Source organism: Polypterus senegalus, chromosome 12, assembly GCF_016835505.1.
Source record: "Polypterus senegalus isolate Bchr_013 chromosome 12, ASM1683550v1, whole genome shotgun sequence".
NCBI lineage: Eukaryota > Metazoa > Chordata > Cladistia > Polypteriformes > Polypteridae > Polypterus > Polypterus senegalus.
In genome coordinates, this window is record NC_053165.1 from 88947519 (window position 1) to 88974422 (window position 26904).

At 36.6% G+C, this 26904-nt stretch overlaps 1 protein-coding gene across 1 annotated transcript in view; it reads left to right on the forward strand.

Annotated features, from left to right (window-relative positions):
- Positions 1 to 26904, forward strand: part of LOC120541314 (very long-chain acyl-CoA synthetase-like) — a 48326-nt gene that overhangs the window by 11361 nt on the left and 10061 nt on the right. Inside the window, exons 2-8 of the mRNA XM_039772814.1 lie at positions 1914 to 2123; positions 5978 to 6136; positions 10495 to 10619; positions 19457 to 19651; positions 24013 to 24103; positions 25377 to 25575; positions 26099 to 26196. Coding sequence (XP_039628748.1) covers positions 1914 to 2123; positions 5978 to 6136; positions 10495 to 10619; positions 19457 to 19651; positions 24013 to 24103; positions 25377 to 25575; positions 26099 to 26196 — 1077 coding nt within the window. The remainder of the gene's footprint in view (positions 1 to 1913; positions 2124 to 5977; positions 6137 to 10494; positions 10620 to 19456; positions 19652 to 24012; positions 24104 to 25376; positions 25576 to 26098; positions 26197 to 26904) is intronic.

Sequence of the window (26904 nt, forward strand, 5' to 3'; positions counted from 1 at the left end):
TGCCTCTTTCTCATGCACAAGAATGTAGCAGATCAGTTAAATATGCTTTGTCACATGTTCATTTTTTCTTTCAAAGTGCCTATGAGTAAAAATATACATTCTTTATTTTTGTTCAGTTGTCACAGTATATTCTATAAGCCTTGTATGCTTGCACACGTATACATCTCATGGGGATTCTGAGCCTTTTTTTACGTTTCCCGTTTAGGGCCTTGCTGGTAGCACTTTTAGCCAGGATCTATGTACTGGCATCTGTTAAGTGTAACTGATATTTTATGATCCTTCTGTCTTAAGAGGGAAGCAGCAAACTGCTCAATTGCTTAGTTGCAGAGATCACATATCATTATCCTGCCTGAAATATAAATACAGCGCAGAACTGCTACCAAAAGGGAAGTGTAACCCCTGAAATATTGTGAATAAATCTAAACAGAAAATTGTATCTTAAAACTGAAGAAGATATCACAAATGCCATATCAAATGCCACTGAAGTAGAAGAGCTGCCTTTACGTTATGTCTTAAAATGATCAGTATAAACCCTAAAACTAGTCTGGCGGCCTCACATGCATGCTGTTGCACATATACACTTTGCCCTTCAAGAGTCAGCTGTTATTTTGAGTGTTTATTAGTTATTCCAAGTTTCCGGGGTTTGTGATTTTCAAAGTGATTGCACTGTCACTGATTGTACACACTGCTTGATAATAACTTAGTCTTCTGGCCTTAAAAGTTCTATTTAAACATTTTCATTTTACCCTAATGTGTTACTCTACAGCCTTTCTTATTTTATTCTATATGTGTGATAATTCAGTACTTGCTCTTGCATTGTATATCACCATTGCTGTATATTTTGTTTTGAAATTGCATCCCCTTAGCTTTTTTTGATTTTTAAAGTTCAGTTTGACACATACTGTGTAAAAATCAGTCAGTTATACTATAAATGTATCCTGGTGCATTTCTTGCATTTGGTGACCTTTTCATCCATCCATCCATTTTCTAACCCGCCGAATCCGAATACAGGGTCACGGGGGTCTGCTGGAGCCAATCCCAGCCAACACAGGGCACAAGGCAGGAACCAATCCTGGGCAGGGTGCCAACCCACCGCAGGACACACACAAACACACCCACACACCAAGCACACACTAGGGCCAATTCAGAATCGCCAATCCACCTAACCTGCATGTCTTTGGATTGTGGGAGGAAACCGAGTGCCGGAGGAAACCCACGAGACACGGGAGAACATGCAAACTCCACGCAGGGAGGACCCGGGAAGCGAACCCGGGTCTCCTAACTGCGAGGCAGCAGCACTACCACTGCGCCACCGTGCCGCCCTGACCTTTTCATTTTACTTTTTAATTCGTAAAGTTGATAGTGTATTGTAATTACATTATATGTTATGTTATAATCCTGTTATAAACTACCTATTATAATCTTAATGAGATAAGTATTCAGACCCTTACTTCAGTACAATTCCAGCTTTGAGTCTTCTAAGGAAAGTGTCTACAGGCTTTGTAACCTGGATTAGGGCAGTGTATCCCATTCATCTTGGCATTTCCTCTCATCCTCTCAATCTCGGTTAGATTGGATGTTAAGTGTCTGTAAACTGCCATCTTCAAGTCCCTCTACAAACATTCTTTGAGGTTTAAGCCTGGATTTCTGTGTAAACTCTGGATCATGTTTTCCTCAAGGACCTTTTTATATTTGGCTGGATTTGCCATTTGCCTATACAGTACATTTACATTTAATAATACAATTATCAAGTCAAATCAATCTCCAGCACTTTAACTTCTAATCATACAAAGTCCAAAAATGCAGGACTGCTTATTGCCTTTAGACAGTGGCTCATGTACTTGTGCATTTAAGTATATCAAAATCATCTCTACAGGAAGCACATTTTGATGTCTGACTTTTTGTTTTAACAGAATTCAAATCTCCAGTTGAAGAGGTGCTGCCTGAACTCAGAGAACAGAATGTTACTGTCTGTTTCATTGATGATGGATCCATAATGCCAGGCTGTGTAAATCTGAGTGGCGAAATAAATCAAGCCTCAGATGAGCCTATACCTCAATCACAGAGAAATGACATTACATCTAAGAGCATTGCTGCATTTATCTATACCTCAGGGACCACAGGTGAGGAGACTTCTCTGTCCTTTAGAAACAAAGAGACCATTTTTAATGCAGTCCCATAGCAAACAGGCTGGAATCACCAAAGTGATACTTCAGTCTTATTTTGTAGCATGGTAATTACACAAAGTCTGTTAGAAAGCTGAAAGCTGTAAATATGGAATTTGACACATACAGTGCATCCGGAAAGTATTCACAGCACATCACTTTTTCCACATTTTGTTATTTTAATCCATTTTGGAATAAGGGTGTAACATTATTTTTTTCCTCAGAATTCTATACACAACACCAATGTGAAAAAAAGTTTATTTGAGGTTTTTGCAAATTTATTAAAAATAAAAAAACTGAAAAAATCACATGTACTTAAGTATTCACAGCCTTTGCTCAATACTTTGTCGGTGCACCTTTGGCAGCAATTACAGCCTCAAGTCTTTTTGAATATGATGCCACAAGCTTGGCACACCTATCCTTGGACAGTTTCGCCCATTCCTCTTTGTAGCACCTCTCAAGCTCCATCAGGTTGGATGGGAAGTGTTGGTGCTCAGCCATTTTAAGATCTCTCCAGAGATGTTCAATCGGATTCAAGTCTGGGCTCTGGCTGGGCCACTCAAGGACATTCACAGAGTTGTCCTAAAGCCACTAGTTTGATATCTTGGCTGTGTGCTTAGGGTCGTTGTCCTGCTGAAAGATGAACCGTCGCCCCAGCCTGAGGTCAAGAGCTCTGGAGCAGGTTTTCATCCAGGATGTCTCTGTACATTGCTGCAGTTATTTTTCCCTTTATCCTGACTATTCTCCCAGTTCCTGCCGCTGAAACACATCCCCACAGCATGATGCTGCCACCACCATGCTTCACTGTAGGGATGGTATTGGCCTGGTGATGAGCGGTGCCTGGTTTCCTCCAAACGTGATGCCTGGCATTCACACCAAAGAGTTCAATCTTTGTCTCATCAGACCAGAGAATTTTGTTTCTCATGGTCTGATAGTCCTTCAGGTGCCTTTTGGCAAACTCCAGGTGGGCTGCCATGTGCCTTTTACTAAAGAGTGAATTCCATCTGGCCACTCTACCATATAGGCCTGATTGGTGGATTGCTGCAGAGATGGTTGTCGTTCTGGAAGGTTCTCCTCTCTCCACAGAGGACCTCTGGAGCTCTGACAGAGTGACCATCGGGTTCTTGGTCACCTCCGTGACTAAGGCCCTTCTCCCCCGATCTCTCAGTTTAGATGGCCGGCCATCTCTAGGAAGAGTCCTGGTGGTTTCGAACTTCTTCCACTTACGGATGATGGAGGCCACTGTGCTCATTGGGACCTTCAAAGCAGCAGAAATTTTTCTGTAACCTTCCCCAGATTTGTGCCTCGAGACAATCCTGTCTTGGAGGTCTACAGACAATTCCTTTGACTTCATGCTTGGTTTGTGCTCTGACATGAACTGTCAACTGTGGGACCTTCTATAGACAGGTGTGTGCCTTTCCAAATCAGGTCACATCAACTGAATTTACCACAGGTGGACTCCAATGAAGCTGCAGAAACATCTCAAGGATGATCAGGGGAAACAGGATGCACCTGAGCTCAATTTTGAGCTTCATGGCAAAGGCTGTGAATACTTATGTACATGTGCTTTCTCAATTTTTTTATTTTTAATAAATTTGCAAAAACCTCAAGTAAACTTTTTTCACGCTGTCATTATGGGGTGTTGTGTGTAGAATTCTGAGGAAAAAAATTAATTTAATCCATTTTGGAATAAGGGTGTAACATAACAAAATGTGGAAAAAGTGATGCGCTGTGAATACTTTTCGGATGCACTGTATAATTTATATCATTTGTATTTTTACAATTTTGAAAATGAATATTTAATAAGTATTCTGATATGAAAATGTCAATGCAATTATTCTTGTTTACCACACTTCTAACAGTGCTGATGTGATGGCACACAGAACCGATGCACATTATAGTATGACACTACTCATCTTTTTGTAATAGATCTAGCTACATTTAACATTTTACTACTTTAAAACATTGTATGATGGAAGAGTTCTTACCCTGTGTGCTACTTTTACCCTCTAAGACTTTACTCGCTACTTTGACTGCAATACCAGTCCTGCATTTTTTCTTAAATTCTTAATCAAGTTAACTTAAATTTTATGGGAGTCTGTTAAAAAACACTTTTACAATGCTCCAAATATTAAAAATAATGCAGTGCAATATGGGTTTACTTTGTTTTCACCTCATTAAAAAGTTTTGGACTAAAAAGTAGGTAAATATGGTTTACATGGGGCAAATATTCTTATGCTTCTACTTGTCTGTCTTTCATAATAAGTACTCTTTTATTGCTTATATCTTTTATTTATCTTGTGTAATTGTTTTTGTACATCTGGGTAGACTGGACAATAAAATAAAATGTTCCAGAGTTGTTTGTTTTAGAAAGCAAATGGAGTCCACAGTGTTCCTAGTGTTGACTTTATACACACCGACTATTACCAAAGTTGCTGACACAGAAAATGTTACCAGTATGTGTATTGTGCAATGGTGCAGTGTAGCAGAGGATCTTGACCCTACACTAAAACAGGGGAAAATGATGTTAGTGACATATGGAATATATGCAGTTTCTATGAAAGTATTATTAAGAGATTGCCTCATCTTTTTAAATTTATCCCACTTTGTTTTGTTTCTTTTCCATATAAAGATACCATGAAATTAAGCTGTTTATCCCACCTAGAGTACAGTATTATATGTTGACCACGTTTAATTCAAGGTGACATAATTGTTTCATACTGATCTGGATCATAAATGATTCAGTGTGTATTTGGTAACACATTTCGCAAAAAAGAACCTCCATTTCTAATTTTTAGAAGTGGCACAGGTTGTTCAGTCCTGGGTTGAAACATGTCTAAAATACATGAAAAATGTACCTACTGGCAGGTTCACTCATAAGATAAAATAGACTTCAAAGTATTATTGTTGTGAAACTGTCACATTTCACTTGCACTGTGACAGAAAAACATCCTGCCAACAGTATGTTATACTTGGTTACAACCACCAACTTTCTTACAGGCTTGGCTTGGGAATACCTTTAATAGTGCTTAGTTCATGGAAACGTCAAGAATACACCCCCTACTCTGCAGCTTAATTACTGATGTCAAATTTTTCATACCATATCCATCTACAACTCATGAATTAAAAAAATGTCCTTCTGTTACTAGGTAGTAGGAATTAGCTGTCAATGTAAAACTGTGAATCAGACAATGATGTGAATGAAAGTTACCCTTATACTGTACAGTTGCTTGGAACCAATTACTGTATATTTAGTTTAGCCGTGTTACTTACATGTAAAATCTTCTAGTGACTAAAGAAAAAAATGTGCAGACATGATGGGTGGCAAATAACCTGTCAACTACTTCCTGAGCTCAAGAAATATTAATTCTTTGATGGACTATAGAGTATGTTTACACTGATGGCACATTTCAATTAATTGCTGAATACAGGCTTAATGGAACACTGTTAGTATAAAAATACATTTTTTATTTTGTGGATGGGAATGGTGTCAACAGAATATACATACTCTTCAAATGTTTATCTTTATGCAGTCTACTGAAATATTAACATTTGAATGCACCAACAAATCATCTGCATATTTAGTTGATCATTTTATTTAAACATCCACACTCCTTCAATTCTACAGTGGTATAGTATTCTGAAAACTGAATGCTTGATCTACTGCAGCAGCAGTTGACTAACAGACAGCAGGGTTTTCTATGCTTCCATTTTATTTCTTTTGAAGAAATATAATTTTTGTAAAACACACTAACTTTTAAAATACTTTCTCATGTAAATTTGGTTCTTTTTTTCCTTTTTCTCTTACCAAGGTTTACCCAAGGCAGCTATTATAAATCATGAGCGTTTATGGCTGGGTGCTTGCATTCTAGGAACTATTGGTTTTAACTCCAAGGATGTTATATATGTTAATCTACCTCTGTATCACAGTGCTGGATTCACTTTGGGGTTCAATGGAGCCACTGCAGAAGGTGAGTATTTTTTTTTTGTTTGTTTGTTTTTTTTTAAATCTTCATCTTAAACTAGATATTTAATTTGTACTTTAAATATTGTTCTAATTTGGAATCAAATTCTGATGCAGTAAACATTACCATCCATCACCCTCTCCACTCCCCACATTCAACCCTGTTAATCCTACCCGTAGTGTTCTCCCCTGGACACAAATGTCCATGTGGCCATAACGGTCCCGTTGGCAGGTGATAACCACTCAGACACCCATCTTGGCTAGTTGTCCCATTCAAGTTAGAATGATCACAATGTATTCCTTGCCTCCATCCAATTCTTAATTTTCCCGTTCCACTAAAAATTATTATTCTTTTGTTTCTTTTTTTATCTTTAGTAGAATTCAAAATGACTAACTACCATCCAGAATGTTATACATGTAAAGTGTGTGGACATAACACAGTGATTTGAGATGCTCCAAAAATTACTAATCAAGGAAAATCTGGATATTTCCCAAATTGGAATAGAATTAGTAATGCACAAATGCAGATAAACCCAAAATGTAATGGTTAATGGTGGCCAGATTACCTCAATAATTCAAAATACCTCAAGATTAAGCTAATATTAGAATAGACAAAACAGTTGATAATTTATCATCATCAGTTGCATGATACTTGTCCTGGTAGGGATTGTGGTAACAAAATGTTAAGATAGGCTGAACAGGTCACCCTATACTCCACAAATTGTTCTAGCTATTCTGATATATACCTGCTGCTTTTTTAGCTTGCTGGTACCTCTCCATCAAATCTGAAGGCCCTCCTTCTGACTTTACATGGAAAGCCTCTTCATTGATCTTGACAGCTTCCCTTATGGAGCCATGAAAAACACTATCTTCTCACCACAGCTTATTTCATCTTCCTGCACTATTGAGGTCATGGACATGGTCCATTCAGACTCTGTGTCCTTGACCTTTCCCAAGATGCACGAAAAGGTTTCCCCAAGGATGTAGTTGAACTATTTCTAAATAGTGGCATCTGGTAGTCATTGCAGCACCCCCTCATTACCCGTTGGGTCTTCAGGATCTATTCAGTGGTCATTCTGTCAGTTAGTGATAAGTTACCAGCTCATCACCTCTCTTTACACAAGTGTCCAGAAATAAAGATGATGATTTAATGATAAATAATTAGATGCACTGTCTAGAAATATGTGCTTCTGTTATGGTTACCCACAGTAAATTGGCCTAACTGGTGGGAACAGCCATAATTGACCCTCATGACTGTTCTAATTAAAATCAAAAAACTTTCCTAAAGCTTGGCCTGAAAGCAGTTTTTGTCAGCAAGGGCCTGTTGGTCAGTTGACCAACATACCCATTCTGGCTCATCACAAAAATGTTGAGGGAAGTCATGACGTGGATGCAGTGAGGTTGAGTGTCAAAAGGAATTCTTATTGACCATATACAGTACAATTTACTACATTTGGATTGTATTGCTTCTCCTGCTCATATTAATATTGCGTAGAGTAGGTTGAAGACACTCCAGGATGTTAAGACAATGCTGTACAAAAACATTTGAAAATAAATAGTAATAATTACTGATAATCCATCTCCTTACCTTTTAAAGGACCAGTTTAAAAAAAAAAAAATCAGTCTGAGCGATCTTGGAAAATATTCTCTCATGACCATTTACAATTAATGAAATAAAATAATTTCAAATTAGCATTCCACATCATTCATTTTTTATGCTTTCTGAAGTCTGATTGCTCCAGCTGAAGTGCCTATTTGAAAAAAGCACCAAGTATTTCCCATTAATGTACTGTTTTGAATTTTTAAAGGTTAAAGTATATATGTTTCAAGGTCTTTAATGAACATCACAGGATATTTAAAACCAATTGTTACTGGGTGCACATTGTGATATATACACCGGATGAACTAAGTTGGAGTGTGTGCAGACAAAAACTTCAAACAAACATTGGGTTAAGAACACCTTGCCAAGATTCTTAATATGTTCATTATTAATAAAATGTTTCGTATACTTTATGTATGGGGCTATGGCAGTTTATGGAACATGTTCTGTATTTACAGTCAAGGGATTTGCTTGTTAAGCTTTGCAGTATTTTGGTTTGTGCTCAGTGAGAATAAGCAGCAAAAGGTTAAAAATAAATGAGTTTTTTGTACTTAAAGGATTAAGCTATTAACCCTTTTACATCATTCCAACCATTCCTGTTTTTTCTTGATTTGAATTCAGAAGGCACTGAATGTCATAATAATAAAGAAGTTATGGAAACAGTAAAATCGATGGCTATTAGTGCAATTCAAATCTCAATAAAAATTTGACCATTGCAGGAATTGCAGTTTGAAAAAAATAGGTGTTTTTAGGTTTGTTTAAGGACATTCTATTAGTATATATATTTCTTGTTTGTTTTTTTTAACCTCCCTGGTCTCTCTTGAATTTCTTATTATATCCTTTTTAAACTTGTTTTACAGTACTTGTGTAAATGACTACAGTTTACAAGCTTAGACAGAACACAGGCTTATGGCAAAGCATTTTTATAAACCTGGGTGTATTTATTCACACTGGTATAATTTGGAGTATGCAGATAACTGAAAATCCACCTTTGGAATGTGCAAGAACAATTAGTCTCAGAAAAGAAATCCAGGGAAACAGCTGGAAGAACATGAAAAGATCAAAACACAAAATATCGAAACTTGGAATTTAAATCAAGGTCCAAGCAATGTGAGATTATGTTCTGGCACAGTAGAGCACATGTACTTCTCATTTCTGAATATCAGTAAAATGTATTTTCAAAATTACTGTGTTTCATGGGATGTACTGTAGCTTTTTTCAAAGCACACATCTCTAGCACATCAGGTACGTTTGTTAGTGTTGGCCATCATTCTGTGTGCCTGGTCACTGTATTTGTTTCTCACACTGTTTGAGTTCTTGGCCTAGAGTAATTCTGGGCATGCCTGCCAAGTGTCTCATGCTACCAGTGATCACTTTTAATGTAGGATTATGTGGGTTCAGTTTGCTAGAAATCAAAATGAAGTCTTTATGAAGGATGCTGTTCATGTGGGTTTTGCTGTTTTTCCATTAGTTGTCAACTGGCTATGCATTTTGTTAGCTTTATTTTTGACTAGGCTAAAGGTAGTGACTTGTTTACATTTCTTCTAACAGGCTTATAGTAGCATGAAGATCCAATAATTTAAATAATTAAATGATATCAGTATGTGTCATTAAAACTGACCCATAAATTAAAAGATAACATTCCATGTTTTAAATTTCATATGACTTTAAGAAACAAACTATGTCTCAAGAGATAATCAATTAATGTGCTATGATCTCCATTGAAAGAGAACTAGCAAACATTTTGGATGGTGAGGATTTAATAGGAGACCTCGCTGCAGTGAAAGTTAGGAAAATTGTAAAAATTTCTTGTTTAGTGTTATTACAAATTAATGATACTAATATTTCATCACCTAATGTATTTCATGATAAAAAATTACTTTTCTTAATAATGATGAAAAGTGGCAATTTCCCATTATTTCGACTGTAGAAATGTAAGTATATCAGAAAATCAAAGTGACACCTTTATGCACTTATGTTTTTATGAATTTTATTTCATATACAGAGTTTATATTTAAATATAAAATCATAGAAAACTAGTACATAAATGCAAAAAAAATGTGAATCTAATATATGCCAAGTTATTGTTTTTATTCTCACATTAACTAGCTAATGTATAAGAGAAGCTGATCATTTTGCTTGCCGTCTGCAAAATCTGCAGTGGTGAATAATGTGGGTGAACTTTAGTTTATAACAAAATGGGTCCTTTTATAATTTGGTGCAGAATTTTTTTAAAAAAAGAAGAAGTCTACATTTCATAATGCTTGTCACACAGAGCATAGTTTTTCAGATCATTTATTTATTTTTTGAATCTTCTTTTCCCATTGAATGATTTGGGGAGCTGAAGCCAACTTGAGCAAAAGTGGGCTCATGGCTGAAATCATGGGCGCAACATGCATGCAAACATACACACTGAAATTATCCAGCTTTAACAGTAACCTCTCACCTTGCCATGCATGTGTTTAACATGTGGAAGGAATCAGGTAAATGCAAGGAAACCAGGCATACTCCACACTACAGTGACCCAATCAAGAATGAAATTCAGCAGAAAGACACTATGCTGGCAAGTCAAAATAAAATGTTCTGAAATTTGTTGACATACTCTGTGCTCTAAAAATGTTTTAAATTAGGATTAGGTCAATGATTAAACAAGAAATCTCACTCAGTTTAGTTTAAAATTACAATGTTTGCTTGTATTGTGCAACAATTTTGATGCTTCAGCAAACTGAACTTTTTACATCATTTGTTTTTTCTCTTTTCGGTAGGAGGAACGGTTGTTTTACGAAGAAAGTTTTCAGCCTCTCAGTTTTGGGATGACTGCAGAAAGTACAATGTGACCATTATTCAATACATTGGAGAAGTTTTACGTTATCTTTGTAATGTTCCAAAGGTAAATATACAAGGGATCTGCTAGCTTACACAACATTCATTTACTAGTTAATTTTTTTTTTTTATGAATGGTGTTCGTTTCTGTGGTTGTAGGAGGACAAACAAAGTATATGCTGTAGCTTCTCCTCTTCATTCTACAAAAGGCATGACTCACTAAAAGTTATTACAACTTGCATGTCATCATAAAATATTAAAGGTGTTATACTGCTTTCACAGAAGCTCTCTGACTTAAATTCCTCTGATCTCATAATCAACAACCAGCTGGCGGGGAAGTTTATGCTGAACACAAGATTGTTAGATCAACACCATCAAAAAAAAAAAACCAAAAACTTGTTTTTCTACAAAGCAAGAGCAGACTTGAACCCTTCTCAGCATAAACCACAGTAATGGTTTGCCGACTGTGGGTATGATTTCAAGTGTGAAAACTCCTAGATGAAGTGAAGACTATTTTTGTTCTTTTTGCAGCAATATATCAAATACTCTATAATGTGTATATTGTTCCTTAATGTATTCAAAAGTAGAATGTAACACCATGTTAGGAGAAAGTTGCACATACCTTTACTTTCAGCACGGTAATTCTGCATTCTGGTATGTAAGGAACTAAAACACTATATAACCAAGTTATCTTGGAGAATTAATGACAACAATGTTAAAGTGACTTAGTGCAGGAATTATAAAAGGCCATGCTCCTAGTGAGATTTTTTTTCAGCAGATAGGTTTGCAAAAAAAAGAATTTGACCAAAAAAAAAAAAAAAAAGACTGCTTTATTTTAAACAATTTACTAAGGTGTAAAGTCAGGATCATGTCGCAACTCAGACAACACGGGTAGCCTGGTCCTCCCTGCATGGAGTTTGCATTTTCTCCTCGTGTCTGCGTGGGTTTCCTCCCACAGTCCAAAGACATGCAGGTCAGGTGCATTGGCGATCCTAAACTGTCCCTAGTGTGTGCTTGGTGTGTGTGTGTGTGTGTGTGTGCCCTGCGGTGGGCTGGCACCCTGCCCGGGGTTTGTTTCCTGCCTTGTGCCCTTTGTTGGCTGGAATTGGCTCCAGCAGACCCCCGTGACCCTGTAGTTAGAATATATAGTGTGATGGATGGATGGATTGATTTACCTTCTATACGACAATTAGACTACATGATACATTTAATCTCTCTGATAACTAGGAATACCTGTTCCTTAACTGTTGAGCCTAACTTGGGCAGATAGAACTATTTTATGATTTCATTGTAATTTACGGTATTCTTATCCCATGGTTATCTCTCTTTACCCATGTGATTCTAGTTTATATAGATTTTTATGTTACAGGTTTTACAACAGATTGGCTTGAAGTGTTGCACAGATATTCAAAATACAAAATAACAGACATTAATACATTTAGTGATGGTGAAGGCACTAGAAGGCAATGGGTAGTGAAAGGCAAACATTTCTGCAGAAAAGGATTTAGAGAAAATAAATGTCTAAATTTAGAGTCCAGTAAAGTGAAAATTAAGGTGGTATAATCTGAAGAGTTCCCACTTGATGCTGGTCTATACAGGGCTCAGTTTTTATTGAAAGTGTTTTTCTCATCACCCCTCATCACATTAGCTTCCCAGCCTGGGTCATAACTCTGCACTTTTCAGCATGTGTTATAACTATGTGTAGTGTGAAATTTCATGCTTCATTTGGAGGAAGGTTAACCCAGGATGGAGTCAACTTACTTAGCAATGTGGATCAAGCGTATTAAGTGGGAAAAAAGATTCTGAGTGAAGGTAGAGATCATATGAGAAACAGAAACATAGCCTGAATACAGTAATTAGTTTCTTTATATACAGTAAATAGACCTTGGTATGAAGATAGTTGTGTACATTAATCACAATTACTACTTGCAGAACACTGAGCAAAGGTCATTTGGAAATAGAGTAACAACAGTTTGTCGTTGTTCACTAAACCTCCAGTGTTTGTTTCATCAGCATAGTATCATATCTTATGTGTCTTCAAAGCTGTATGGCATTTTCACTATGTATTAGCAAAACATTTTTATTATATGTAATGTAAAACGCCTGGCCCAGGAAATAATTTCTTCCATCTTTGGGAAACAAAAGATGGATACAACTGAAGATATAGAACTTATCCACTGTGACATTTTGCCAGGTTGCTTAAAGTAGTAACTTTATCCAGTGGCTGAAGCAGAGAAAAATTAATGAGATAGCAGTAATCCAAGTGTTTTGGTTGGTCAGTCTTGAATATATTTAAGCTAGGAAAAATATATGTAAGAAACTGATATATATAGGGGGGTGGAGTGTAGGCAAGTAAGAAACCACAAATCATAAAGGGTAATTGCCATTTATTACAAGTGACTTTAGAATATCTAGAGGGTGTGAGAAGTGCCAGTATGGAAAGTGCTGATACTACATACTGGTGAGTTAACTTCAAACACTGCTGGGACCCTTGGAAAATCTCCAGGTATTTCATAGAATCAGAAGTGACGGGTTCAGAGTAACAATGAGTACTGGTCCATTTCTTGTGCAGATTTAATCAACACAGTGAATTGTCTTTACCTTCTCTACATATTCTGGGGGTCGAAACAATACTGACTGGAATTACTCTTTCACGGTGCTTTGCAGTGTTGTCTAACCTGACTCCTAGAAGGGTATACTGTACTGGAACATGTTCTCATTCAAATCCTTTGTTTATAGAACATATTTCCTTTCATAAATAATCTTTGCTTTCTATTTGACCTTAAATATTGTTTTAGATTCGACAATTGTGAAACTGAGACACATTCTTAGCTTTTTCATACAATGTAATGCAAAAGAAATTGAATGCCTGCATTTGTTTTATTTCCTTTCCATTTTATTATTATTTTTCCCCTTAAATCACTTTCTTTTTTTTTTTTAATCTCGTACCCTGGGTTTACTTTGTAGGCTTGATCATGAAGAAGCAGTTGGCTGCTTATGACTTCTTTCAAATTAACAACAGTTGAAATGGGAGCTTGTTTATAGCCATCTTTGACTTGAACTAAATTTGCTACAGATTTAGGTTTATCCTTTTTAAATGTTGTGTCCTTTTCACACTGAGATTTTCCTTTTTTTCCTTTAATTGTTGGATTGTCCAAAAGAAACCATTACTTATAGCATACCAAATTTCTAATTGGACTATAGTTCTGTTGTGGATGAGCAGCACAGTCTCAATATTTTACCCAAGAATCTCAAGCTGTGCAGATGGAATAAAGTTCTGTTTGTCTGCTTGCCTGTCTGTCCAGGAGAGAACAGATGGATAGATCCTGGGTTGATTTGTGCTTGAGTGTTTGAATGAGTCATATCTCTCAGAAATGACATTAAATCAGCTACAAATTAATAATGACCTATAATCAACAAAGCAGCCAGCAAAAGAACACATATAGTAGTTTGCTTTAAGTTGGATCTGTGTGCATTTGTTTTAAAATACCCTTTGAAAAAATATTTGCAAGGAAGCAATAAATATTTAGTTCATCATGATTTTTACAAGATCAAGATAACCTTGTAGAAATGGTGTCTTTTCATGTAATGAATAAAGGTTACAGAGCACTCAGGTGTAAACTTTAACCAGGCAGACTGTTGAGGACAAACAGAACTCACATGATGGCTTGTGCAATGAACATACCAATACTAAACCCCCTTTCATCAAGATAGAAAATGGTTGTTACAAATTCCAAGAGACAGTGATTTTGAAACACCACTGCTCATCCTTATGTTACACACACAACTTGAACAACTGCTTGCCTTGGTTCTCCTTTGTTAAAAGTTTATTTTTTTAGCTTCTTCTGCTCAAAAAAAAAAATGTTTTGTCCTGACTGCGGTCTCTTTCTGACACTTGTACTGTCTTTTTTATTATTAAAAGTTGAAGCCATAATCGCTACATTTAGTATGTTTTAGATTAGATTAATTTCATTAATCCCAAGGGGAAATTTAGATGCATTCAGGAGCAGAAGCATAAAAACAGAGATACATACTCTCAGGACAAATAACACAATCTATCCATTGAAAGATTAGTAAATAATAAATGTATATTGTGAAGGAACTGCCAAATTAATTTAAGAGTATCAGCATTTAGTTTGGGATGGCGTGAGGAAGCATTAAGTTGCCCAATAGCAGAGTATAGAATACACCCAGAGGTACTTCATAGCACACCACGGTGGAATGCTTAAGAATAAAGCAGGGGCACTCAAAAATGACATCATCTGAATCGAGCCATAATCCTTATCATGTATCATTTATACATGCACATCAAAAATATACATTATTATTTACTTGGAAACTGACAATGTAGGAATTTACACAAACCAGCATACATTTTTTATGCAATGAATGGTGCCAAACAACACTGCATAAGAATTTATAAAGAGCTAAATTTTTAGGTCCTAAATGACTATAACTCAGAAGTTAAAATGGGAGATGGTTACATTTAGAGATGTTAAACCAAACAACTGAGAATGGTTAATGTAATCTTAATGCACTTTTTGGGCATGAATTAACAGGTTTGAAGTCCCTGTGGTCAAAACCTTAAAGAAGGTTAATAATTAAATATGGTGGGCATAAGAAATAATGGAAAGAATGACCAGCTTAAAAAGGGTGCACTGTGGAAGAACCTTAAAAAAAGAGGTTAGAGATTGTGGGATAAAAGAAAGAGGGTACATGCTTGCCCCTTAAAGCAAATGAAAGATCAAATACAGTAACAGCCATGTGGAATTTCCTTAGCAGTTACTATAAAAAGTTATACCACTTAGTACTGTTTTATGGAAAAGCCTGATTTTATTGTTCATTATTAACCTGCCAAATTTGTACTGAAAATGGGTCTGAAGGTGTAATTCTATAACTGACTGCAACAGAAGCAGCTTTATTAATAGCTGTCAGTGACGTTCAAAATCGATGTACAGATATGGCAAAAGACAAGCTATCCATTAAAAGTAGGTCATACCTCCTTCCACCCTCCCCTTCTCATCCCTGCATTCTGGGAACGTTTGTGCTATGAACTGACTTCCCTACTGCCATGGAGAGTCACATGGGGACAGCTGGCACTGCAGCTTGATGCAAAATCTGTGTGTTTCTTTTTCTGTCTGGGACTTTAAATTGATTCACATGATGTAATATGAGCTTAATGGACGCAAGTGTTTTTTTTTCTGTGTTTAATCATTTGGATCCATCTAAGCTAAATATCAACCATACATTTACAATGCATATAGTTAATTTTATATCTAAAAGCTTTGCTTGGCTTCTTCTGTGATATGTTCTTGTATTGTCCATCTAGCAATTTTCCAAACTTATGTTCCGAACCCTGTTGTAGGAAAGCTGGCACTTATGCCACTAAACATAGGGTGCAAAAGCAGGAGCAGTCCCTTGACAGGGAGCCAGTCCATTTAGCATTACCAATCCACCTAACCTGCATGTCTCTTGACTATGGGAGGAAAACCACATGAACACAGGGAAAACGTGCAAACTCCATGAAGGATGTGAACTACAGCCTCTTTGTTGTGAGACAGCAGTGATGCTCTGTTCTTATATCAATAATTCTTTATTTTATATTTCATTTAAAATACCATTAAGAGAGTTATTCTAAATGCATATTATTATTATTTGCATAGTCATTAATTTAAGGATAGGAGAAAAGGTTTAATTAAATGTGCTACCTTTTAGATAACATTTTGCTACTGATGAAGAAGAATGTAACTAATTTTATACCAGCTGCATGTGGTCATCGGGACAAAAAACAACCCAAAAACACCCAAGCAGTTTTACTACACTCATGAACTTGGAGAGGCATCAGCTAACTCTTAAGAATGACCCAGTGCAGAGGAAGTGGACCCACCTTGTGCTTGCTGTCCCACTGGCTTTCATAAAAATACTGTACACTGGTGATACCATATCTTAGCCAGATTGCTGGCGTACAAGTTCTATTAATCTTTGTCTTGAGAAAATACATCCAGACTGACAAGGTTTTTAGTGAAAACTTCAAGCCTTGCCCTCCGTTGCTGAGGTGTTTCACTTACATGTTGTTGAGCCATGGCATTTGCTTCGTTTCAATGTTGTGTCTCTTTATCTGTGTCATTAACATGACATTGTTGTTATGCAGAGACATTTGCTGCGCACAGTTATTTCGTAGTGAAAAGTGAGGTGCGTGCAACCACTGAAAAAAATGTAAAAGTGCATGCATGTGCCATTTAGTCGCTGCTCCATACACACACAGGTATTTCATTTATATATATCTAATAAGAAATCCCACTAATCAGTGTATGGATAAGTGTGCCTTTCCAACACAAGACCTTATACTTTTGACTTACTGTATTTGTGGAAAGACAGCCACTCTGTCATGGTTTGTTGTGTCACAGAATAAACACTTCAGTCTCTTCCATAGAATTCTTAGATGTCATGTTGATCTTTCCCTCAAAAACAATTTTCATTTTTAAGGGTTCGGTTTCTGGTCAAATCATTGTCTGGGCAAGTATTTATACTCTTTACCTGTGTAATTCTCTTTCTATAATCACATTAACTGCCACTTATTAACTGGCCAGATATGAGTGAGTGCCGACGAGTCCTCTGGACTAAAGTCCCATCCATGGCTTGTTCCTGTCTGTCACCAAACACCTGAAAAAGGCTCCGTGTTCTTAAAGCCTAGTAATTGAAAATGATGGATCTGAAAAAGGATGCATGAATTGATTCTACGGTGATATTTTACTATATTCATTTCCTCTGCATGAATTTAGGTCAGAACCCATGAATGTAATATAAATGGAAAGTATTAACAAAGTGCAGCCTTTGAAAGTTTGTCTTGGTGGTCTGAATTAATACCTTGTAAATTAAGACTGATTTGGCTAATATCACAGGACTGTTCTGTTAAAAAGAAAAATGAGCTATCGTATGAGTTATGGGAGATTAGCAGGTTGGATGGTTTCTCTTTTTCAGATGTACAGTCATACCTTTAAAAACAAGAGAAAATAGTGAATCTGACAGATTGAAAACATAAATATAAACATATGGCAACCTAATTTTCCAATAAAATATAGGGAGACCCTTATGTGTATCACTTTACATGAATTAGTTGTAGAAAGTGACCACATTTACAGTTTCTTTGGCTCATTGAAATTGTATCTCAACAGTGTATCAACTGCAGTGCTCGGATCTTGCACATCATATGATTTGTCCTGGAGCCAAGTGGAGTATATCATACTCCCATGGAAATGTGCTCTTTTCTATGAATAGCATATGATTGAAATATTTCAGTGTCTCTTTTACACTGATTAAAAGGCAGATTTATCATTCAGACTTTTATTTGAGTCCATATTTTTAATTCCTGATTAATGTGATCTAAAATGTTTGTGGTTAACCTAACATTTTGATCATTAGTTTCCTTAAAGCTTTAACAGTTTTATCTGATCACACCAATTATTGGTTTGAGATTTTTTTATCATATGAAACCTTTTACTTTTTTTCAGAACTCATCTAAAAATAGTATCTCTTCAATTAATATTTTTCAAATTCTTTTCAAAATTAACAGTTTTTGTGCACAGTGACCTTTTTTAGTCAGTGTCAAATTACTTTTTTAATAAAGGTGATTTTCACAGATGATTTGTACTTACTTACCTTGCGTATAAGATTGACTATGTAATCAAACTCTGGCTTAAGCTTAGTTTCATAAATGTAGTTACCAAAAGACAAAAGCTGTGCCTGCAAGATTTTTTTCTTATTTAAAATTCAGTGTAGTGCCCTGCGGTGGGCTGGTGCCTTGCCCGGGGTTTGTTTCCTGCCTTGTGCCCTGTGTTGGCTGGGATTGGCTCCAGCAGACCCCTGTGACCCTGTAATTAGGATATAGCGGGTTGGATAATGGATGGATGGAAAATTCAGTATAAAACTACTGTAATTAAATTCATTGCAGTTATGGTCTCTACCGCTTTTGCCTTGCTATTACTGTTTTTGGCAAGAAAGGCAAGCCTTCAGCTATATAGTAGATTAATTCGAAAGAATATATATTTAATTAAATTTACCATTCTGTGTTTCCTTGCCCTTAGTTTGTTCTCCTGATCAATTGGATTTTTGCTGTCTAAATTTAAAACAATCAAAGCATTATTGTTTAATTGTAAATTATTAGGACACAAGGCTCAAGCTCAATGTCTGGTGTGCCACAAAGATTTCCGAATTTCATTTCTGTCAAGTTTAGATGAAAATCACAATCATTAATTGAACTGTTTAGTTAGATGACTCACCCATATTCTCTGTTTTCAATTATAAGGATAACAAAAATTGTTTTTTTCACTACAAAATAAAAACCTGAAGTGTGCTTACTTTTGTAATAACATAATTTTGTTTCATTTTATTAAACTAACTTAATATGTTTAGCGGAGTTCCATTATCTCTTCTGCCTGTCAGTTTATCTGCTTCAACTACATAATGTTGGCAATTGGATGGAAATTTCAATTAGGCATTTTAAAGCATCTCCACATAATATCAATCCTCCATTAACCAGCCCGCTATATCCTAACTACAGGCTCACGGGGGTCTGCTGAAGCCAATCCCAGCCAACACAGGGCGCAAGGCAGAAAACAAACCCCGGGCAGGATGCCAGCCCACCACAGTCCACATAATATGCCTTATAAAAATAACTGTGTCCATTCTTGTTATATTTACCTGTATATCAGTTTGGGTTACACAGATTGTGTCATTGCAGAAAAGGTCAGTTTGCAGGATAAATAAGAGAAGCTCAGAATCAAACGCAATTCATTTGTATTTGTTAAGGTATTGCTATTCAGATTTCAGCTGAAAATTAGACATCAGCCATGATAAGATAAAACATTCATGGTTTACAGTATTCATTTATTCCCCCTTGTTTAGAAAGACAATGATCGTGACCACATGGTGAGGCTTGCGATAGGCAATGGTGCCAGACCGGAGGTCTGGAAAGAATTTCTGAACCGATTTGGAAAAATGGTAGTCACAGAATTCTATGGAGCAACTGAAGGTAACGTTGGATTTATCAACTACACCAACAAAATTGGAGCAGTTGGGAGACAATTCTTTTTACATAAGGTATGTATTTATGATTAATTTTAGCACACATCTATTTTAATAAAGAGGTGGTGGTTATAGCATCCTCCTTCATATTCCAGTCAAATTTGTAATTTCTTTTTCACATTTCTCCTTTTTAGATTTCATATACTTTAACAGAACATCTTTAATATGTGATTTTATCAGGTCTTTGAAGTTCAAGTACCAGTCAAATGGTAGAAAATCTTGAGTCTAATGGAAGGTAATTAATGATGCAGAGTCAAACGTATAGTTAGGACTACAAGCTGCGTTTTGTGTAATTAACAGATGCCACCAAAGACACGTCCTTAGATCTCAGGGTGCTGCCTAGAGGAGGTTTGTAGCGGCTTTGAAGATAGTGAAATAAAAGTAGATACAGTCATTGGTAAAAGTTTAAAACTTAGTTGGTGACATTCTATGTACTGTTGTTTAAAGTTTCTCTCTTTTTGTCAGGAATACTGGCACAATTTTGTTTCACTGAAACTGTCATATTTATATAGTGCACTACACTACGTTTTTTATTGATAACAACTGAGTGAGGAACATACTGGAGAGAGAGAGAAAGTGCCTACATTTAATGATTTAATTACGTCATTGCGAGTACAGTGACATTTATGTTTTTTGGGTGTCATTGAATTCATACTGAATGATATTGGAAATTATATATTTCTAACAACTAAAGAAAAACTGCTATGATTTTTCATAATTATGCATGAACAGAGTCTTGTTGAATTTTTTAACTATACGTGTACTGTACATTTATTATAAAGTGTGCTTCCATAGTATTCACTATACCCATACACCATGCACTTTTAGAGCCCTTTACATCAGGGATATCAAACTCCACAACCACTTACTGGATCTGGCACTTGGACACTTAAAACGGCACAATTCACCAATATTCAAAACATGCTATGGATGACATGTGATGACCGTTAGAAAGAAAGAAAAAAAAAACTAAAATCCCATTTAATGTGCGTTTCACATGCATATATAATTTAACTTGGTTACACTTAATCCTGGCATAAATGCGAGTAGACGGTGGACACTCATTTTAGTCTGTGCAGCATACCACAGCTACTAACCTGTAATTAGAATGGAAGATAACCCAAGAAGAAAAAGTGAAAAGAGGCTGACATGACACACTGCCATAAAGAACTTATGTTTTAGCATGATACCAAAGATGTGACCGTCTCATGGAGGACATGGTAGCTCCACTTCACGCACATATCGTTGCTTCTATCCCCTCAGTTTTTAAAGCTGCACAGGTGTCCCAAGTCTCCCTTTCATGGCTTACATGACTGCTGCTACCACCCTACATGGTTAATTTTGACTTTTCCACTGACTTAATTGTTGTACATGGGTAGGAAACACATTTGCAGTTCTTCTTGCGTTAAATATAATTACTCTCCATTTCTGACCAGCTCTGAATGTGGTTTGTGTAAATCATCACCCACACTCTTACATCAGTTTTTTTTATGAAGTGCCATATGATTGTGATGCATGTTAAAGAAGTTGTAAATAGATGTACTTTGCTTTGCTATAAACTCTCGACAGAGGCTGGAATGTCATTGTCACTTGAATTGATGTGCTGATGAGATTAAAAAAACAAACTCAATGCTGATTTCTGTCCTATGCCTGCTGGTAGCCTTCCTAACCTGCCACAATATCCAAAGAAAAACTGATAAAGAGAGAAGACAGTTTCTAGAAAGACATGAGGCAGAATATACAGTAAAACTGTGACAAGCAGAGTAGTATCTGTATGTCTTGTCTGTAAAGAAAATGTGGCGGTAGTCATTTGGTGATATATTCCAGCCCATATCTGTTATTTAGTTTTATTTTTGTCGCTCAAGAAAATTGTGTATGACACCCATGCTTTAAGGTTACACATCAGCTCTAAGGTCCACAAGCAATTAATTAGCAGTTAATACCTAGACTAAATGTAGGCTTTTGCAAACGATTAATAGTCTATATATATATATATATATATATATATATATATATATATACACACACATTTCTATAGTGAAAACCTTCCCAATGCAGTTTATAAGTACCAAAAGGCACACAGGCAGCCTTGTGGTTTGGAGCATAAATTATTTTGTCATTACACCATAGTGCTTGTACTGTTATACCCCAATATGTATTGGGTACAGAATTAACCTTTCACTGAATGCACTCTGTATTTAACTAAAAACGGACCCCCGTGACCCACTGTTAGGATATAGCGGGTTGGATAATGGATGGATGGAACTAAAAACATGATTAACCCAAAAAAGTACTTAACAAGAAGTTGTAGATGCCACATGGGCTGAATGGACATCCCGGCCAGGAAAGGGGATGGTTCCTTACCCCGATGGGAGGACAAAAAGGGATGGACGGACAGCTCACTAGGAAAGAAAGACCTCGCTAGAAACCTTTTATTTCCCCAGCACACAAGATGGCAGCAGCCCCGGATGTCTGTGCCCCCTAGAAAACCAGCAAGGCATGCCGGGAGATGCAGTTCAGAAGCGCAAACTGGCTGTATTCACTGGGGGCCACAAGATGGTGTTGCAGGGAGACAAGCTCCCGGTTATGATGGACTTGCGTGTGACCCGGAAGTGCTTCCATCGGGCACTCACCCTGACACTGGAAGTACTCCCTGGTCTGTCAAAAAAGGGACCACACTTCCTTATCCAGTCAAGTCAGAGCTAGAAGGTAGTGGAGCAACGCTTGAGTGGAGGAAGTTAGTGCAGTAGGAAGAAACATTTCTGGAGAGAAAACTTGTATTTTGTGCTTGTGATGACATATGTGAGAGGATTTGATTAATAAATTAACCTTTATCTGAACCCGAGACTGTGCTTGTGTGTTCGTGTTGGGGTTTGGGCTTGCTGATGCCTGGGTGTCCATCACAAAGTACAGTATGTCAATCCATCTTCATACCCACTTAATCCAGCCAATAGAGCCTAAAGTGACTTGACTGGAGTTAAAGGTGAGCTACATTCAGTTGACTAATACTGTATGTCACTTGACTTTTCCTCTGCTTCTTTGGGGTGAGGATCTTGGTGGCATCAAGCGTAGCTGACCAAGCCACCCTGTCTCCTGCAACACTCTCTAGATCTTCCTACTCAATTCTTATGCAGTCTCAAGCCATCTAAAAGAGAAAGAGACTTCTTCCAGAGTGTCTTGGATCAGAGACTGGGTTTTTCCCCGGTGGGCCTGGTATAGCTCCCATTATGGACTGCTCAAGGGGTATCTCAGTTACAAGTTTTAATCACATCAACCAATACTGTGTCACTTGATCTGGAAAAAATGTGGTACCACTGCCAGTCCTCCTATATTGCTGCACAGGAGCTCAATTTCAGCCATTTTTACTCTCATTCTTTAGTTGATTAACCAGAGCTCACAATGATAGGCAAGAACATAGATGTAAATTGACCAGTAATGCAAACTCTTTGTCCTAAACATTTGCTCCTATTTATCAGCACTACCCGACAAATTACACAAAACTGCTGCTGTTGCATAAATGGTTTGGTCTGTCTCGCAATCACTACCACAAAAGAATGTCCAAAAAAAAATAAATAAATACTGCCTCGTATCAGTTTTCTAAACTACAAAGTAAATCATTGAGCTTGGACTCCATGTATTTTGATACTAGACACACTTTTCAGAAACCTTGTTAATAAATAGTTCTTGGCAGTATACCATAACAGTATGTTGTGTGTTTTCACACCACTCATTATTGGTCAGGTGCATTCTTGGACTACAGCTGTGTACCAATCTGCAAATAACCTTTTTCCAAGATAATGTTTCATGCCACTCAGCTAGCACAGGCCTAGAATAGGTCCAAGAATGTGACAATGAACTCAGCCCAATGTAGTGGGGTTTCCTTTCATAAAGTTCGTCCTTATTATAGTAATTACTTAATGTGTGGGATAAAATAAAACCAGTTATTAAGAGCAGAAATCCATCAGCAGCGAATTTTCTCCAACTTGGCAGCCTATTGGCATCAATACTGGTCAGCATTTCTGGACTTCTTTATGGGTTTCTCCCCTTACCAATTTAGGCTGTTTTGAGAGCAATGGGCCATAAATTCACTATGAGGTAAAACTAGAGTGGCCAATTATTGTATGATAACTACAGTATTGAGGTTATTTAAAATTGTTTAACACCTATTCACACATAGTTAGAAGTTTCTAGTTCTTGGTTCAGTTTATATTCAGGAGTTTTTAGCAAAACAATCATCCCTTATTAACTTGACAGACAAAACATACATATTAAGCAAATATGTACTGTAATGTTGCAGACCTGCAGTTAGAAAAATATGTAATTTCTCCTTTATTACATTTTGAGAATAACAACATGTATTTTGTTTTTCACTTTAGTTAGCAGCTTCTTATGCAATAATAAAGTATGACGCTGAAAAAGAAGAACCAATTAGGAATTCTCAAGGCCTATGTATACCAGCTGCCAGAGGTGATTTTTTTTTTTTAAACTTATTTGATGGAGCAATGCATTTTTCTAGCTTTTTTGAAGGCTCCAGTTGTCATAATAGAGGACATTGTTCATTGTTATTTTCCCAATAGATTCAGTTTGCAAGTTTATTTTTCAGTGTGGATGGCATTTGTTTCTTTTTTTGTCTTTTTGTAGCATTTAAAATAGATTTCTTACATGTCTCAGACTCATGTCCTGAATAGCTGCAATTTATACAAATTACCTGGTGTTTTATCTCCTTCTTACGATCAGTTTTTGAGAAGGGTCTATTTCTGAATCAGGGTATGTGGTATGGAGGGTCCTTTTCAAAACATTTTCTTGTCATATAAAACTTCTGAAAGCAAGGATTTTACATTTGAACATTCTTAAAAGTGTTAACAAACACAATGTGTGATAAATGCACCACTTGGAGGCTATTATTCTCTGTTAAGCAGTTTTCCTTACCTATGATGACACACGAAAAATCTAAATACTCACAAGTCATTTGAGTGTTTGTTAAAAGACAACTAACAGAGTCCAATAAATACAGTTATCACTATAAGTAGTTTCTGGACTGCAGCACAACCAAGATAGCCAGCCAATATAGGGAAGACATGTGAGGGCCAGCATTAATCCTTTAAACATACCTGTAGACAGCTTCTGAAGAGCAGACAGGAGTAGTATTTAAATCACTTTGCCGACTGACTTATAATTCCAGCTTTACATGTTAAAAAGGACAGATGGAGAGAGACTGACCTATTGTATAAGGAGCTCACAGGAGTAAAAGAATAATAAAGGAGAAAAGGAAAGAAAGCAGCCCAAGGAGAGCCAAGAACATTTACAACTGAAAGTAAAGCACCCAGCACTAGACACACTCCAAGAAACTTTCCTTGAACTGTTGGGAGAAAAATTCTCAAATTTATATAGATATGTGGATCCATTACTATGGTCGTAGCATCCTTGATAATAACATTGTCTAGAATTTAATTGAACTAATACTATATTTGTGGTAGTGAATGGTTTTATTCTTCATCTAACATATACCTTTGTTGAAACTTTTTTCTCATTTGGTTGGTATTTTGAATTTTGGCCAATACTCCAAGCATATACATGATTATTGAATAACCCAAGGTACATGTCAATTATGCCAATATATAGTAATTTATGAATAATGACTTGGTTTCATCCTGTTTGTGTTTTTAGAAGAAGTATGTTCAGCATATTGAAAACTGGCAGAACATTATTTCTAGTTTGGTTTTTATGTCTTTATATATAGGTCAACCAGGATTGCTTGTATGCAAGATTTCCAACGTGACACCCTTTAGTGGATATGTAAAAAATGAACAGCAGACTGAAAAGAAGAAATTGAGAAATGTTTTTAGGAAAGGTGATCTCTACTTTAATAGTGGGGATCTTTTAAAGGTTGATAAAGATAATTTCATCTATTTTCAAGACAGACTTGGAGAAACCTTCAGGTAAGCCACAGTATGAACTATAGTAATGATGAGCATTGTCCATTTTTTCATTGAACCAGATCCCTTTCTTTTGTTTTCCAAAAACAGTTATTTAGCTTCCTTTCAGTTCCTCATTAAACAATAGAGTTGACATCTTTTGAAAAGACAAAAAAGGAGGTAGTTGCCAGATTTTATAGTCTTAATAATGTCCTTAAAGCAGCTCCATCTTGTGCGAGTCAAGCATTTAAGACTTAAAGAAAGCCTTGTCATTATTCCTTCTATCATCTCAAATAAGTAAGCATGAACAATATGTGAAGATGGGTAAAACAAAGTATAATAAAAAAAAAAAAAGTAGGCAAGGAAGAAATGTGAACTCAGCATTTTCAGAACAGAGCCATTTTTAATGTACAGGACACATAAAGCAGCTATTAAAAAGTAATGTTTTCTCAAAACACTGCATCACTAAATGAAAATACTGTTTTCATAATTCAGATTTTAGTGTAAACTGAATCATTTTTCTTATTAAAACTGTCTTTGTATTTAGGTGGAAAGGAGAGAATGTGGCCACTACAGAGGTATCAGACATTCTGAGTATGGTGGATTGCTTTGAAGAAGCTAATGCCTATGGTGTATCTGTACCAGGTATATCTATTCTCATATTTGGAGTAGTAGGGCACAATGTACTCTCTCAGTATACTGCAAGTGTAGATTTCATTTAGTTTATTGCTATACAGTAAGGTCAAGTACATTGGATTTTTGTTCATATCTGACTTCTTGCTTTAATCTTTACCATTACAGTGGAACCTCGGTTTGCGAGTAACTTGGTTTACGAGTGTTTTGCAAGACGAGCTAAATTTTTTAATAAATTTTGACTTGATAAATGAGCGATGTCTTGCAATACAAGTAGTATGGATACACTTTGTCTGCTGAGCGTCATGTGATCACAACTGAGCTGATAATTCTCTCTCTCTCTCCTCTTGAGGGCAATCATCTCCTATTCTCCCTCTGAGTCTGCGTGCCTCACTCATATACAGTAGTCAACATCCATACGAGCGTATACTGTTTACTACAGCATTGTGACTGTGTGTGCGCGCACACATGTGTGCTGTGAAGTGCGAGTCCCTGTTTTGCGCCCCAAAACACGAAGCCGAGTCTCAGTACTTTAACACCACCAGCTTTATTCAGCTTGAAACAGCAACAGCGTGGTTATTTATTGTAGCAGGATCTTTATAATGTTCCTTGTATCACCCATCGACGGCAGGCGCTTATAGCATGTCCGCGATCTTTTTGGATACGCTTATACGGCGAACTGCTACAGCGCTGGGAGACTGCGATTGCTTTGGGACGCTC